The sequence below is a fragment of the Netta rufina genome, assembly GCF_964035555.1.
Source record: "Netta rufina genome assembly, chromosome: 6".
NCBI classification, from domain to species: Eukaryota; Metazoa; Chordata; class Aves; order Anseriformes; family Anatidae; genus Netta; species Netta rufina.
Genome location: NC_140129.1, coordinates 21,609,574 through 21,627,371, shown reverse-complemented (window position 1 = coordinate 21,627,371; position 17,798 = coordinate 21,609,574). Strand labels below are relative to the sequence as shown.

General features: G+C 34.1%; 1 protein-coding gene across 1 annotated transcript in view; it reads right to left on the bottom strand.

The window, feature by feature from the left end:
* LOC311211021 (sodium channel protein type 2 subunit alpha-like) overlaps window positions 1–17,526 on the bottom strand; it is a gene marked incomplete at both ends in the record, with an annotated part of 53,511 nt that extends 35,985 nt beyond the window's left edge. The window contains 12 exons of the mRNA XM_084289484.1: window positions 232–364; window positions 2,201–2,548; window positions 6,601–6,900; window positions 8,636–8,842; window positions 8,981–9,122; window positions 9,969–10,032; window positions 10,340–10,612; window positions 11,477–11,568; window positions 12,269–12,397; window positions 13,925–14,014; window positions 14,934–15,052; window positions 17,260–17,526. Coding sequence (XP_084145610.1) covers window positions 232–364; window positions 2,201–2,548; window positions 6,601–6,900; window positions 8,636–8,842; window positions 8,981–9,122; window positions 9,969–10,032; window positions 10,340–10,612; window positions 11,477–11,568; window positions 12,269–12,397; window positions 13,925–14,014; window positions 14,934–15,052; window positions 17,260–17,526 — 2,164 coding nt within the window. The remainder of the gene's footprint in view (window positions 1–231; window positions 365–2,200; window positions 2,549–6,600; window positions 6,901–8,635; window positions 8,843–8,980; window positions 9,123–9,968; window positions 10,033–10,339; window positions 10,613–11,476; window positions 11,569–12,268; window positions 12,398–13,924; window positions 14,015–14,933; window positions 15,053–17,259) is intronic.
* Between the last annotated feature and the right edge of the window lie 272 nt (window positions 17,527–17,798).

Here is a 17,798-nt window from a genome sequence, read left to right as displayed (position 1 = left end):
GAATTTCTTTTCCTTTTAGAATATGAGTAGTAGGATTATCTGCAACTTCCCCTACAGGAATTTATACTGGATTCATCTGCTTATCCTTTCATCTTATAAAAAGTATTTTTATAGCATATATATGAATTATAAGTGAACTCAATTTTCATTAAATAAGCAAATAAATTCCAACAGTGTATGTGTGTAGTTAACAGAAGTTTAATGAACTGTTTATTTGAATGTATCAAATACCTTCCATTGTATTTGTCAGTATACTGGCTATACTCATTGCTCTTTGTCTCGCAGCAGAATCTTCCAGCATTTCCATGGAAATTTGATAAGAACTCAATCTTCTTTTTCTTATTTCTGTTTCTGTAGTGGTGCCCTGTAAATGAAATACTGAGGAATTAAACCATCCTCTTCAACAGCCGATTAAAAATATTTACTGCGTAAATGTGTAGTGACAATTAAAATCAGCTCTGTGTAGCATGTTAGGCCTTTCTTACACACTGAAGATTTCTGTCCTTGTAGGAATTTCTTACTGAGGAACTTGGTGGAAATTTTATCCAATGTTACAAATAATCAACAGCAGGACACGTTACCAAACCAATGTGAAAGCAAAGATGGTTCTCGTTTAAGTGACTGAGTGAACAAGACTTTTGTTAGGTATCTGTTTGCTAGTGATTATTATTATTCTTTCATGAAAAAGTGATCAGAGTTGAACCTGTTTGTTTGTTTGTTTTTTGGTGGTTCCAATTTAAAAGTGACAAACATGCCACTACTCTAGCATGTAGGTGTTCTTACAGTTGCTTTGGTTTGCTGGGGAGTGTGGACCACAGGAATAACGTTTAAAAGTTGCTAAATCTTGGTTATTGCTTTCCCATGAATTCTATCACGCAAACCACTTGTTTTTTATTCAGTATTCTGTCCCCATCTAGAAAAATAACAAAACTTGCAGAACTCAAGGGATTTCAAGGTTATTCAAGGTGAAGATGAAAAGCCATTTTTGAATATTTATTAGTATTTCTTTAGTGAAGACTCTTGACTTAAATGACTATATCTTTTTGAAGTGAATGTATTTCTGATATAGAACTATATATTCATAATCTTTAAGCTAATTTGATTAAATTTATGGTATGAAACTCTATATCAAGATAGGAGAGAAACCAAAACAAAAAGAAATGTATGACAGTCATAATGAAATCTCCGTACTTATTTATAAAAGAAATATTTTTTCAGATTAAATACAGTGCTATTACAGCCACCAAAATACCATACTGAATCCATATTAAAGTATTTTGTATGAAAAAGCTTGCTTTTTTTTTTTTTGAAACTTTAAAAGAACAACTTAGCTTATAGAAGTAAATTTGGTCTGAAAAGTAACATAGCTGCAAAGATACACAGTAATTGTACATTTCTCATGAAAATTACAGAATCACAGAATCACAGAATTTCTAGGTTGGAAGAGACCTCAAGATCATCAAGTCCAACCTCTGACCTAACACTAACAAGTCCTCCACAAGTTCCTCAAGCCCCAGCACTGAGTCTTGGGGAACGCCACTAGTGACCGGCCTCCAACTGGATTTTACTCCATTCACCTCGACTCTTTGGGCCCAGCTATCCAGCCAGTTTCTAACCAACAAAGCATACGCCAGCCCAAGCCAAGAGTAGCCAGTTTCTTGAGGAGAATGCTGTGGGAAATGGTGTCAAAAACCTTGCTGAAGTCAAGGTAGACCACATCCACAGCCTTTCCCTCATCCACCAAGCACGTCACTTTGTCATAGAATTAGAAATTAGAACAAAAGTTTCTTTGAGATAAATTCAATAATGGAAATTTCTATCTAACTATCATAGGAGTAGTGACTGCATTCTGTTGCATTTTATGGACATTTTCCTATACATATTTCTAAGTTATATTCTTAGTTATATATCAAATGCCTCCCTTTGATGTTGAGGCAAAGTATGTATAAATTGTCAAATTTGTTTTATGTTTTTTGCTCTCTATGTGCAGATCTCTTGCTGAAGGCAAGGCAAATATAATACTCTAGTGAGAGTCAGACAGGAGCTTGAGAACTTTTTTCTGCTTATGTCCTGTTATTTAAAAACTATTGCAAGTTATTTCTCACAGCTATAAGAAATGATAAGGCATGCAGAGGAGAACAGTAAGAAAAATTCCGTGCCTGAACCAAACTGTAGTAATTGATGGTTTACTTATAATTACCTCTGGTAGAAGCTGTCCAGTAGGTGAGGTTAGTGTTGAAGGTCCTCCAACCAAGGAAACTACCCCATTGCAATCTACAGTACTGTGCATCTTCCCATTAGCTGGAAGGGCTGGTACCATTCTGGATGACATACTAGCCTGACTAATATTACTGTTGCGCCGTTCTCCATGCCGATTTGGAACAAAGAGAGAATCTCTTCTGCTTTCATTGTCTTCAAGTGTACTGTGTTCATCATCAGCAAAGTCATTTTCTGATCCTATATCCTTTGCACGACCTCTGAAACTGAAAATGCTTGTTTTGCTGTTGCGCCTTGGTGAGAACAAGGAACCACGGATGCTTAGCAAAGACTGCAAAAGATTTAAAAAGAAGACAAGACAGCATTAGAACTGAACTTCTAAGATAGGGAAGTTCTTGGCTTTTTGAAGAAGAGTTACAGTGCGGAAGAATCATCTTTTTTTTTTTTCTTCATCTGTATCAGTGTGACCATTTGGGGAAAGTGCTTATGAGGGGACCTGAAGTACAGGGGAAATTTTAGTTTAATGGAGCAGGACTGAGGAAAAGATGTGTAGGAGACATAAGCAAGGTTGGCAGTTTTGAGAAAAAAAAAAAGCATGTTGAATTGGTGTGGAGCCATGAGTGTTCTGGAGAGAATTCTATCAAGTATCTCCAGGTATTTGTCTTTTAATCCATCTTCTACTTAGGACAAAGATGAAAAGTCATTTACTTTTTTTCCTTTCTTCATCCTTAAGACTCCTAGGGATTCCAACTGATCAGAACTTTTCTGCCCTCTTCATAACAGTCTCAATAGTGTTGGAACAACATAAGCAATCCTGTAAAACTAGAAGACACAGGCAACAGCTTGGGGAAGCTCTGGAGGTACAGTGTGAACATGACTAGTAGCAGTCTTTTGCACACACCTAGTGCTATAGCAGGCTGCACACCTATCTACCTCTTGGTCATTAGGCAACTCAAAGCAAATATTCACCAGGGACACAGTTACCCAAAGATATCCTCTTACAAATGAGAAAAATAAATCAGTGGTTGTTGGTAATTCATCTTTTAATTACAGGAGCTGCTTAATGGAATGTTCTTCTCCCTTGCTACATATTTTATTAACAGCATTCATGAATAAATGAAATGCGTGCTAACTGTGGAAAAAAAAAAAAAAGAAACCTTGCACTAAGCTTTCTTGAACCCTCTGTATGAATCTTCATGTCTTGGTATGTTAAAGCTGGTTTCAGATGATTCTGAATTTGTTCACAAGTTTTGCAAGTGAAAATGCTTATATGCACTAGCAGTGCTTTTTGTCCCAGAATAATTAAATTGAAAGTGAAAGCTACACTAAAGTATATAAAAACCTATATTAATATTGAGAACCAAACACTCTAAATATATGCATACATCACCACATATGCATATATATGCATACTCAGATATTTATGTGCATACACATAATGCATGTGCTGAACATGTTTTCCATTATGAGATGTAGTTTTAAGCTCTTACAGCTACGGCTATCCCAATTTTTAATAATTTGTGATGAAATTTTCTGTGCTGGCTGTCAGCCTCAGGCTGTTACTTGAAGAATATCAGCCAAATGGCTAACCCATTTCTGTAAAGTTGCCTGGGAAAGGGAAGAAAAAAGAAAAAAAAAGGAAGGAGAGGAGAGGAGAGGAGAGGAGAGGAGAGGAGAGGAGAATTGCGTATGCCTAAAGATTTTATTTTTTTTCCTTAAAAAAGCTCTAGTAGTTATAGAGCATGACACTGAATTCTGACAAAGTAGTAAACTAATTATTGCACAATTTGCCATTTCTTTGTACATATTTATATGTACATATAAATTTGCCATTTATTTGACCAACTTACAGTCCTTCAAAAAGTCACATGCTTGCAAGGTTCTGGCTTACTATTATTGCTACCCTTCTTTTTCAGAGAATGTTTCCATGGCTGCTATGTTTTGTGTGTTGTCCAGTCTTTCTGATATATGTTATCATGCTCTGAGCACAGCTAAATGGATCAGCCCCCTCAGGGATTTGGGAGGACTAATGCATGCTTTGAAAGTCCCTGATGGATTTGGACAAAAGATACAAGCCAAAATGGCTGCAATTCTAACAGATGTAGAGACAGAAAAATATATGACTTCATGCTCCTGGCAACTAAGATCTGAAAGCTTGGCTTTTCATGGAGGCTGTATCATCCATTGGCACACAGACTAGTGTGTCAAAGGACAAAACCCCTACAGGGGCTGCCTGGGTAGATTATCTCTCTTTAACATTTTACCATCTTGCTTCATGCTTTGCCATCCTGTTTCACTTGGGAGCTAAGCAAATGGATAACCAGAAAAAACAATACCTTCCTTTACTTGTCCTAGTGTCCATGATCCTTCCACTTAGGTAGTAGTTCAGTTTATTTAAATGCAATCAATGTTTGTCCCAAAACATTTTCACGATTGTAAAAACAATTACTTAGCTAATTTTTAATTCAATTAATTATCCTCATTTAGATTATTTGCATGATGCTAGTCTCTGTATTTTTAAAATTGTAAATTACTTTTTTTTTATTTTTTTATTTTTAAATTTTGGGTGATCACTTATTTGCTTCCTCAGTATGTCTCAAGATGAGCCATTTCCTGTCTACTATACCATTTCCTTGCTTTATTTCAAACCTAAGATATATAGAATATTTATTTTCACTTTATTCTGATGGATTTTTGTTCATTCTGCAACATGATTTCACATCTAATTTTAATATTATCGGAAGTCATTTCAAATGCCCTGCTTTCCTAAGCTTGCTTGTTAAGGTTCTGTGAAAGTTTCATATTTCTTCATGATAGTTGATAGGATGAAATTTTTTTGAGTTTCAGTACATAAAAAAAATACATGCAGCATTTTATCGTATGTTAATAAAGCTACAAAGTGCTTATCCTGTCTACTGAATCTGTCTCAAATTGTCCTCTTCTCATTGTACATGTTTCTGAACTAAGTGTTTTTTCTTCTGATCCTTTAATTCTGCATTAATAAATATATACATCAATAAATATATTTAAAAAAAAAACATAACGTATTCTTTAACCTGTCCCTTCACCTCAGCTATATAAAATAGCATCAGGAAAGTTAACTAAACAATGGAGAAGCCTATTTGTGAGTAGTTAAAGCACAGTACTAGCAGCTAGAAATTCCCTTCTGACCAGACTTTGTTGTTGACTCTTTTCTTCAGTATTGTCAAGACATTCAACATCCTTGTCTAAGAGCTAAGGACTTATAAACATCTAACTCAGGGAGAACCATGCAGTCTAAAATGAGATCCTTAGTTGCAACTCTTTTGTGTCAGCCTGACTCAAAGCAGTTTCCAATTAATGAAATATTTTTTGGAGAAGCTTTGGCCCAAAATTAATATATTTTATTAGATCAGAAATATTCTTTTACAATATTACCTTACAATTTCCTTACATTTTATTTATTTCTTATCCAGAGAAACACTTGGGCATTCTTTGTCTCAAATTAAGCTTTCCTCCCCTCAGTGCACGAGGTATTTCTGCCACCAAATCTCGTATTTTATGTCAGGCTGTACATTAACCCACCTGATAAAAACATTAAGCAGGATAAGCATTGGAGATCGTCTATTGCCTGAGACCAGACATGATCATTTTGAAGAGAGATATTTGGAATGCTTTTTTCTGTAAATACCATAACTGTGTGTAGACTTTGAAGCAACAGAAAAGATTCCTTTGATTTAATGGGGTAGAGCTGTGAAATGTGGACTAAATGGTTTCCAGAAACAGATTTTCTTAAACTACTTTTTTTTTCTATGATTGTAATGATTCTCCTCCTTGTATAATGAGCTTACTGGGAAAAAGAACAGTACTTTTCTCATTATCTACCATATAAAGAAGCTAACTAAGAACAGCGATAGAAACTGATGATAGTATATAATTTCCTATTCTGGGCATTTTGATAATGTGGTCTGCTAAAATATAAATATATATTTATATATATTTTTATATATTTATATATATTTATATGGTTTTGAAATGGATTCAGAACAGAGAACCTATAATTGATTAATGCAAATATATGAGTTTTAGTCAAAGTCTTTGACTACTCTCTAGTCTACCAAATACATCTTCAGAAATACATTTTCAGAAATGTTTTAATTAAGTTCAGAATTATCCTTGGTATGTTCTTTTTATTCCTTTGCTAATAGAATGGGTCAAACTACATCAAAGTATAACAGTTAACACTATTAACAGTTTTTTTCTTCATTCACCTTTAACATAACTTACAATAGGTAAAGCTGCTCTTTTGTCAGTCAAAACCAACTTAGAGTAGATGTACATGATTTAGTGAAAAATAAAAATAAAAATAAATAATAACAAAATTTTAAAAAGAGGGCTCTGTACCTGGTGGGGAGATGTGAATCTTTTTTCATATGTCAGTTGACTTCCTTCTGTGGAGAGGCGGAAACTTTTCCTTCTGATACTGTCTTCTGACTCTGACTTGGGGAACTTGTCAATATCTCCTTTGTCCTCTGCTTCCGACATTTCTTTCTGTCTTCTTTTCTTCCTTCTGTTTCTTCTTTCTTTAGCACTCTTTGAGCTCAACTTTGATGCTTCTGAAGAACTTTCCAAGAGTTCTCCTAATCCCCCTACACCACTGAAGTCTCTTGATGCAACTGATGCTGCTGCCACTGCTGCTGTTGCCTGGCAGGTTACAAAACATGGTATTCTCAGTAGGCCAAAACCAAACAATTTTACAGACTTTTATCAATCATTTTTATTATCACTCAGGCAGTCCTGCTTGCTGTACACCGTTCAGTGAGAAGATACACACAAACAAAATGAACCAAAGGTAAACTATTGAGTCCCTCATCGTTTAGTAGTGTGAGCTACTTGAAACATTAAATTTAGCGGTGCAATTTCATCATTATTCCTTAAAGACTTACTGAACAAGACACTGGTCTAAAATTAAGGCACTTAGGAAAGTATAAGCGTGGGGCTTTTTCATGTATTTTGGAACTGCTTCCAGACCTTTTCTTGCCTGACATTATGTTCTAATTCAGCTGATTCCTTCTGAATCTTTACAGAGAAAACTAATCCCTAACTTCCACCATATGGGTTATTGTATCACGATCCAACTAGTAGCCTGAAAGAAATTGAATCCAGCCTTTCTTCACTGTCTTCGCAGTCTCCTCACTTTCCATCTACTTTCACTGGCAGCAGACACAAACTTCTCAAAGACTTAGGCATGTCTTTTAGCCCTATCTCCCTCTTCATGTTACTTTCCAAAATTCCCACTCTAACAGCATTCTGTGATATATTTTGAGTATATATACAGATATGCTCAAAAATATGTATACTAAAAAGTACATATATAATATATATACACTTTGTAATATATGCTTTGTAATTATTCAGCAAAACATTTTCACGTACAAAAGGAATCTTGACTCTAATACTGCTTTTCTTATAATTAAATGAGTTGCCATTCATATAAAAAGATGTAATGATGCCTTGGCCTTTATCCAACTTTCCTCATAGTCTGCTTTTTCCATTTCTTTTTAATTCTTGGTCAGTTTCTTCTCTGTCTCCACACTGAATCACACAAACATTTAGATATCTCTTGATATAATTAACAATGGCTTAGTGACTTCCAGGGATGAAAGTGTCATTAAAAATGCAGTCTTTGGTGATATTTAACATTTTTATTAAGTTACATTTTGCAGGATTCTTCTTTTTCCTTGGTGATTTGGAAGTGATAGGGCTTAATGACTAAAATAGAGATACGCTAGTTAGATTTCACAGGTCATGCATAAAGGTTTCTTTTTAAGGAAAAAGAGTTTCACTTTCTATTAGCACTTTCTTTATAGAATCATTCTAATTTAGTGAAAGTAGCTCTACCAATATGCTACCAAAACTACAGTTTCGTAGAAAGTTCTGATTTACTAGTATTTTATAAACATTGTTCTGTTGAAAATGACTACATGCCAAATGAGAAGTGATGGAAAATCAGTCCAGAAATTAGACAGATGTCTGACTCCCAAAGCTGAGTTTCTGCATATATTTTACAATCAGACATGAAAATTTCACAGACGTATCTATTGAAGTTCATTTTTCTCTTAAAACTGTAAAATATTTGTCTTCTGTTTTCAAAGAAAACAAAGATTATTGGGGAGGAACTATTAAGTACAGCAAGCTTGGAAATTCTCACTCAAACCAGAAGTAACATTACTAGACTTTTTTCACAGGGTTAATAAGACCTGTAACATAGAAGCATCATGAACTATGACTACTTAGTCAGGCTTCAAGGACACCATTATCACAAATATTTTACAAATATTTTTTTGGCAATTCATTGAATAGTTTGCACATGTTCTAATTCCTATAAATATATTTCTTAAGAACAAGGCTCTTTAGAAATTACAGTATCCATCATTACCTGTGCTTCTTCTTGTTGCTTCTTCAGCTGTTCCAGCATTTGTTGAAATTCTGCCTCTTTCTGTTCTGCTTCTTCCATGGTTGCTTGATTCTGCTCTTCATAGGCCATGGCAACCACAGCCAGAATTAAGTTGATCAAATAGAATGAGCCAAGAAAAATCACCAGAACAAAAAATATCATGTATGTTTTCCCAGCAGCACGTAGTGTCTAGGGAATAAAAGGCATATCTCAATATTAAACCACATCTTTGATACTGCAACACCGTAATGCTTTGCTAATGCTTTACTTGAACATTTCGGCTCATATACAAATAAACCTACTTTTTACGTCATAAAATTTCCTTACCAGCTGATACAGGTTTTCCCAGAAGTCCTGAGTCATTAGCCGAAAGAGTGACAAAAAAGCCCAACTGAAGGTATCAAAACTTGTGTAACCATAGTTGGGGTTTCTACCAGCTTTCACACATATGTATCCCTCTGGACACTGCCTATGTGAAAACCAAATAGGAGATATTAATTCATTAACTTTTATTTTCCTCTGTGTATTTTTATATATATATAAAGTGTTTTGGGACAATATGTGTTATTTTTGCACATGAAATCCATGAATTACAATTAAGTTCATTCAGACAAAAATGTTCTAACAAACAAATATGAGTGTAAACAAAAGATACCCTTTTCATCCATTCGTTACCTGGAATGCCCCAAATGTTTAAATTCTTCTCAGTCACATTTTGCAAATAGAATCTTTACTCCAAATGATTAATTTTCTGGCAAAAATACTTGCTGAAATGTTGTTAGGGTTACAGACAGATTAGATAACATTATTAGCTAAATCCAATTGTACTGGGATCACCCACATGAAAGCTGAGATTTTTTTAATAAGCTTCATCACTGCAGCCAGTCTGGTATCAGAGTTCAGTTAAAAATTCTAGCCTAATAATTGGACGCATATGTATGGCAGAGTTTGACAGTGAACTTTGCAAAAAGCTAGACTTGAAAAGACAGATTCAACCTTGTGCTTTCTTAATGTTTTACATATTCTCTGTCTCTGCTTTCATCCTACTTTGTTCAATCAGTTCATCTCCAAAATAGACTTTACAATGGTTCAGATTTTACCAACATCAACATAATTTTCCAATCAAGTATGAACAAACACTCTTAATGAATATTTTGCTTAGCCAGTGATATTTTGACTTAAGAAATCATTGTTTACCAGAAAAACCCTATAAGATTTGTATCACTGTTAATAGGAAGTTGCAACTGCTATGGATAGATTTCATGTTGTTGCTTTTTCTATAAAACATAACAGAGGATTTTTGAAAGGGTCTTACCCCGCATCAGAGCTATTACCACAGAGTAGAGCATCTCTTTGTCCTTCCAAAATATAAAAATGAGCTGTGTAGAAAGCATTAGAAATATATGTGAAAAAGTCAAATGCATCTTTAAGTACTACTAAATAAATAAATTAAAAAAAAAAAAAAACATAATAAAAAAATGGTTATTTGCTAATTACATTGTAGTTTATTTAGGAACACTTCTGGTTATTGTACTTGTTTATTGTATGTGTCTACTATTGGTCAGTAACTGTAAACAGTTCTATATAAGGCATTCTATATAAGCCATTTTTTTTTTTTTTTTTTAATTACAAATATTTATGTAGATAGCAACAAATATATTAAAAAGTTACATCAGTCATTCTTACTTTCATCCTCAATGTAATCCTTCCAGTTAAATGTGCTCACTGTTGTATTAACAAATGTACCATTTTCATCCATTGTGCTATTAAAGTAGGAAATAACACTTATTTCAAAAGTAGAGTTGTCTGGAGGCCACTGCAGGCATTTATTCCTCAAGTTGCCCATGAACAGCTGCAGCCCTATTAGTGCAAATACACTCAGACAAAACACAGTCAGGATCATAACATCCGAGAGCTTCTTCACAGACTGAATCAGGGCTCCTACAATAGTCTTTAGGCCTGCAAAGAGAAAAGATCCATAGATTTATCAGAGTATCTTTGCCCTCCCTATATAGTTAAGATGTCATGCAGACACTTAAAAGAAACTATTTTTATTTGTCAAAAAGTAAAGCTTCATGAACAGCCTCAGAGCTTGTGAAGATGAATGAAAGAAAAATATTTTTTAATGAATATGCAATGTACATACGTTCAAATACACTGAAAATATAACACAATTATCAAGCAGGAAATTTATCAATCATGCTTTGCTGTTATAGATATGTTTTGATTTCTTAATTTCTCTTTCCATTTAATACTATGCCAATAATTCACTTTCCAGTTTATATTAACTGTAATTCCGGAACAATATGAACTGGACAGAACTGCAAGGAAATTTCAGAAAAAAAAAAAAAAAAATTTGATAAATTGTCCTGTGCAATACTTATCTCTTTTTTTTTTTTTTTTTGTAGCTTTTGTTGTTGTTGTTAGTTGGTTGTCTTTAAGGCAAATTTCATTTTTCATTGGTAAAATAACAGAAAAAAAATTCAAAATCAAGAAAGCCATAGCGCTAAAGCATTTTTAATGTAAAAGAGACAATTTTTCATAATAAAACATGGAAAAACAAAGCAAAATAATCCATAGGCCTTACATTTTTGCTTCATGCAAGAATCTGTTAAACTCAAAGGCTGATTTTGCAAAATAAAAGAAGCTAATGCTAAAAAGGCAAAGAATCATAATCCTGGTTTATGATCCATGCCTTTTTGTTTTTTTTTTATTTTGTATTTTTTGCATTATGAGCAACAAATAATAAGACTTATGCTCAAAAGAAGTGAATTCAACTTCAATGGAACAACAGTCAGCCTCAGTGTTTAACCTTGCTCTCACCTGGAATGACTGATATTGTTTTCAAAGCTCGGAGAACTCTGAATGTTCTCAACGCTGAGACATTGCCCAGGTCCACAAACTCTGTCACATATCTGTAATAGGGGAGTTCACACACAAACACATTGACAGCACACAAATAACAATTGGAGTTACAAGGGGCCTAACACCTTACACAGTTACTTCTTACCTGGGATTACAGAAATAGTTTTCAAAGCTCTCAATACTCTGAAAGTTCGAAGAGCTGAAACATTGCCTAGGTTTACAAATTCTGTTACATACCTGTAGAATTAAATCACAGTTATTCAGAATTGAGGCAGAGCTTACACTAATTACGAGGGTCTTCAAAACCTCTGTGGCAACATTAGCAATCATACTCCAAAATTTACCTGTCTCTTCAGTACACCTCTCTTTCATAGGTGTTTATTTTCATCAGTTATGCTTAAATTTCACTGAAGTGAAACTCACTGATTTATATTTGAACAGATAATTAAACTAAATAGCCTGTAATAGGATGGTGACATGAAGTTAAAGGGATGGTTTCCATTCTGATGAGCAGAAAAATGTAGGACATGAAATTAGTGTCCCTCAGTAATAATTATACTAGCAGCTGAAACTCTGTACTCAATCCTGCCGTATTTTACTTTGATTTATGAGTACTAAAATGTGTGACACAGCATCTAAACTTCACAGGTTGCAGAAATTAAATACTTCTAAATAAATATATTTACGATAAGAATAGTATTTGCCACTAATTTCATGCCCTAAAAGCTTAAAAATTCTTGAACCACTTACGCCATTAGAATGACACTGAAGTCAAGCCAGTTCCATGGGTCTCGCAGAAAAGTAAAACCTTCTAAGCAGAAACCCCTTGCAAGAATTTTTATAAGTGATTCAAAGGTATATATTCCAGTGAAAGTATACCTGAAATGCATCAAAGCAGAAAAAACGGATCTTTGCATACTTACGTTTGTAGACAGTGGCATTTTTAATGAAAGATGATTTGCATGAAACGAACAGTTAGAAGTGAAAGGAGCAACTCATTAAGCTGATTTGTCATAATTAATTAATGAATTTAATCATTCAGTAGATAAAATTCAAAACCAAGATACATATATACTAATCCTTTTCTAAAAGCTCGATTTAATCTCAGTGTTTGTGCTTGCAAATAGTGTCAGACTTTAGTATTTATAGATACATTTCAGATTTGATATTTATATGTACATTCTCCAGTGTTCATGATGTTGCCTCTTTGGTTGCATTAATAGATCAGGTGGATGCCTAAGCATTACAAAAATGCAGATATTTTTTTTTAACGTTAAAATCAGAGTGTTTTATGAAAATCAGTTCTGGATAATAACTATATTCATGCATATGGTACATGTTTATTTCATAAATAAACAGTAAATATAAGAAAATATGCCCAGAGTGTTATTATTGAACATGTGGAGCATGATTACCGATATAACTGGTGTGGGAATAACCACTCATTTATAAATATAGAATACTCAGTTATAACCAGAGCAATGCAGAGACTTCCTGAGGCCAACGTGGGTCTGTGTGGACCAACCAAAGGAAATCTACCTATGATCCTACTGCTCTTTCAGCCTCTCAGCAACTGTCACAGTCATAGCCACTGCTGAGCAGGCTGGGGAACAGGTGAATGCTATTACAGTTTCTATATATAACATTCAGAGCATGCATTGAAATAAATAGAAATCAGTAACGGCTAGTGGAGAACTCAAAGGAATGAAAGAAGCCACAAGCAGTTAAAACTTTTTTTTGTTTACCTTTTTTTTTTTTTTTTAAATTTGATCAATAGCATCATTTCAAAGAAAACATATATTTCAAAGGAAAACATATATCCGTAGTTTTTTAGAGAATAGAAATTAATGTATAATCATGAACTTGATACTTTGTGGTTTCCTTGTTTCTTTCAGCTCTCCCTTACTCCTTCATAGGTAAGACCCTTTCCTCAGTCATTGGAGCTTCTTGTGTTTTGGGTGGTTTTTTGTTCATGGGAGAGACTGCCCACTGTGGCTAGCACTTGTGAGTTCACATTGGTGAGCCACAAAGAATGTGGTAAGATCATGGATGCTCAAGGAATATATGGCTGGCCTCACCAGTGACGTGCAACAACTTCAAATACACATTTGAAGTACTGGAGCTCTTTTCCGAGCCTGCAGCTCAGAACATCCAAGGGCAAGAGTTCATGTCAGTACTTCACAGTATAAATTCAGATATTCTTCATATATCATTTTAAAGAACAAAGCATTATTTCTAAGACATTGAAATTATTCAGGAAGGAAACAAAGATATTAATTATCTCATGGAACCTACTTCTTTATGACTCTGGAAAAGTACAGTTGGATAAGCAACTTTCCATAAATCTTGTTTGGAGCCACATGAAAATGAAGAAGTAAAAATGAAGAAGTAAAAATGTTAACTTACTCTACATTCTTTGTCCAGTCTGGAGGGTTACTCATGGTCATAAATACACAGTTGGTCAAAATAGTGCACATGATAAGCATGCTGAATAATGTAGATTATAGTCAAGGGATGTAAGTCAGAAAAACATGACAATTTTACAATGCTGAAAGCACTAAAATATTAAGCATATAAAAATATGTACAAATAACATGAAATTCCAAGTGAGACCTGAAAATAAAGCTTTGCACATAATTCTATCTATTTTAAACAATATGCCATCTGGCATGGTATGGTGTACTCACAGTAAAAAACAATGCATGACTTTTATAATTATGGCATGTTTGGGATTTAAATGAAACTTGAACACATCCTTACATGTATAAAAATATGAAATGAGTACCCAAATGTAATCTTTCATTAAAGCTGAGGAATCATTCTAAAAGATCTATGTGCAGGAGCACCTAAGTTGTTATTTGGAAAGGAGTGAAATATATTGGAAAATATTCTCCTTCATTTTGACCTGGATCTTTAGTAGGACATGAACCCCAAAGCTAAAAACACAACACTGAAAAAGTATGCCTGAAAAAAAAACAACAACACAGTTCTTTATTCATGCTCTTTTATCCTTGCTGAGTGAGTCAAGCTTAGGAATACTGGTCTTGGAAGAAATACTGCATTTCTTACAAATACTACTGGTCTTAGTAAATTTGTGACCTCAGATACATTGAAGTGCAATGGTTTGTTCATAGCTGTAGGGCTTTGTATGGGACTAGGCTTCCATTTATATATAAAGCCTGATAGTTGAGTTCTGACAGCTTTAGGTGGTTCAGTAGCAAATTCTCCTCTTAGGAAGTACGATCTTACTGCAATTCACAAGGTGATTTTTTAGGTGTGATCAGCATAAATTTAGTTAGCACAGTACACCCACATGGACATAATCTGTATATCTATATGAAAAGTCATATTCTAGTCATTATTTCAGTCTTAAATGACAACTCTTAAATCAACATCAAGGAAAAAAAAAGGATATGAATGTACCAAAATCTTGATAGCAATTTTTCTTATGGGATTAAAAGGAGTTAAAATGTACAAGGCAGATGTGGCACTGAATCGGAAAATTGCCTTTCCCTTATTCAATACTATGAATGTCTGCAAAACAAAAATTATAAAATTAAAATACAATGTTGACTATACAAGTGTCTTTACCTCCTTATAAAGTATTCCATTCTTCATCTGGTAGTTTCAGGTTTCATTCTACTGTCTATTGCGTGAGGAAAACAACTGATTACAGTGGATTAAGCCTTCCATGGATGATTCTCCAGTTCATTGACTTTCCTAGCATATGAACTGAATTCTGATACTATTAAAAATTGGTGGGAATTACCAGCACAAACGTCATTTTATCAGTAATAGCAAAATATGGCATTTCATCATTAAAATTCTTTTAAATTTTTGTTTCTGACAAATTAAGTCTTTGATTAAAGTCAGAATTTCAGATTAGTCAAATACATTCTACCTTGTGATTAAACACAAATAAAACAAAAATTGTGACAGAGACATTCTGAACTCTGCTTTGTATTTGGAACAAGTATGTGAAAGAAACATATATACATATGTATGGTTACAAGGACAAACGCCTTGTCACTAAACAATGTAGCATAATTTAAAATAATTTCTGTCATTTTAGAATTTAAACACTATCAATATGAATTATATGTATCTTCTGAAAACGTGTCTGTGAAAAACTGAAAGGGATGAATAAACTGCCAGCTGACATCATTCTGAGCAAAGATAAGTGTAACCAGAACCTATATTAATAAATCATTTCTTCAAAAAAAATGATGTTTTCATTGTGAACAATATGCTCTTATTATCTATGAGCACCAAATGTAGGTAATTATTATCTTTTAAACTTTGACCTGTTAAGCATAGAGTCAGTGTTCACTTTCATTCTGTTCCTGTTGGTGGTCATCGCCTAAGTGTTTTCATTTTTATTCCAAGTATATTTGTATTTGAGATTTACTTGCATCTTTGGTACTCTTTGAAATTTCTCCAGGACATGACTATTCTTTATTCCTTTTGCTCTTTGTCAGTGGTAATGGCTATGCTTTGTGTTACCATAATAGAGTCTTTGTTACGCTCTCAGCAGAGCTGTAGGGTATCACTGGTTTCCATGTTGATTTCTATTCTCTGCAAAAACTTGCCACTGATCAGAAAAACGCTGCCCTCTCCATGGCCTTTGCTGCCTATCTGGTCTCCACCAGAGCAGCGCAAGCAAAAGCAAACATCACTGTGCCACGAAAGAAAACAGGCAAAGGAGCCAGTGCCTGTTCACACAATAACATCATGCATGGCACTAGGGATGGCAGAGTGCCCTCACAGTCATTGGCATTTCTTTCTGCTCTATACCCTTTCACCCAGTTAGGAAAAGTCAACAGATACTGCCTGTCCCAAGGGCCCTGCTGCAGCAGAGCCTGAAGACAGACTACAATTCATGTATGATTTTGTCTGCATCAACATGTTGATGATTAAGAATAGTTTCTGCTAGAAATTGGAGGAGTGATGACTAATTCTATTTAAAATGTCCATTTGTTTTCTGTCAAGCATATCAGGCTGGTATGTAACATAAATACTGGCATCACCTGTGACAAAAGATTCTGAAGTTTACTAATTACTTGCAGCAGACTAAAAAGTCTTCAGTAGTCTGAATTTTTCCAGTTTTGACTACTTTTTCTGATCACTGGAGATCAGAAATAATACTTCAGTACTCATACTTTCTGATACATATTGCTAGACTTGTTTAGAAAGCTTTATTCCTCAACTTACTTATGCAACTTTATTCCAGAGTTGTTTTGCTACTAGATAAAATAAGGGCTTAGTGTACAAAGTTATATTCTAGGTAAGAATTTCTATGAAACTATTTTATAAGACCAAAGATTTAAAACGTCTCTGTGCTACATATATGTATATTTATGTTAGTATATGTTATATAGCTGTAACAGAATCAAGGAATATGGCTACAGTCATGAATTTCACTAACTTGGATGGATGCTACCTGGTTATACACAACCATTTCCAATACAAAATCATTCTTGAAACATTTTGTTTGTCATATCCAGTACTACAGCTACATTGAAATCAGGAAAATTCAGCCATGTTCTTAGGCAAGTTGAAGGAAGTTCGTACCATCCGTACACTGAGGTAAATAACAAATAACTGCTGAAGTCACAATATAGAAGAGCATAAATCAGTTCTGATAGATGAAAGGATATTTCTATGTATTATTTTGTGATAAAAAATAATCTTTGTACTGCACAAAATTATATTCTATTTTGTGCAAAATAATATTCACTCACTTTTTTATTGATATAGTATGGGTCCAGGTCTTCCAAAGGTTCAGATACCATTCCTGGAGGTATGTCACCATAAATAAATGGCAATGTCTTTCCTGCCTCCAAGTCACTGTTTGGCTTTGGACCATTTTCATCATCATTATCTGTATGTTCTTGCTTGGGCTTTTTAGCTTTTTCTTCTGCAGAACGCTTTTCAATAGCTGCGAGAGAATCTCTAGTAAAATAGCGGAAGCTTTCAGGTCCTGGTGGTACCAGCAGTGCCTGTGCCATCTTTTCATCCTGCAAATTTAATTACTTTTAGCTTCTTGCATAAGAATGACCTACAAAGGAAAATGCAGATAATTTAGGAAAACTGGATTGTACAAACAAACAAAACAAACAAACAAAAAAAAAAAAAAAAAAAAAAAAAAAAAAAAAAAACACTTGCACAGAAACCTTTTCCAGGCCTGAAATAGAAGCTGCATCTTTCAAGGCTGAATAACAGCTAAAAGCAACTGCTCAGTTTATTTAGATATTTTGTAATTTATTTTTCAGCTTTTTCC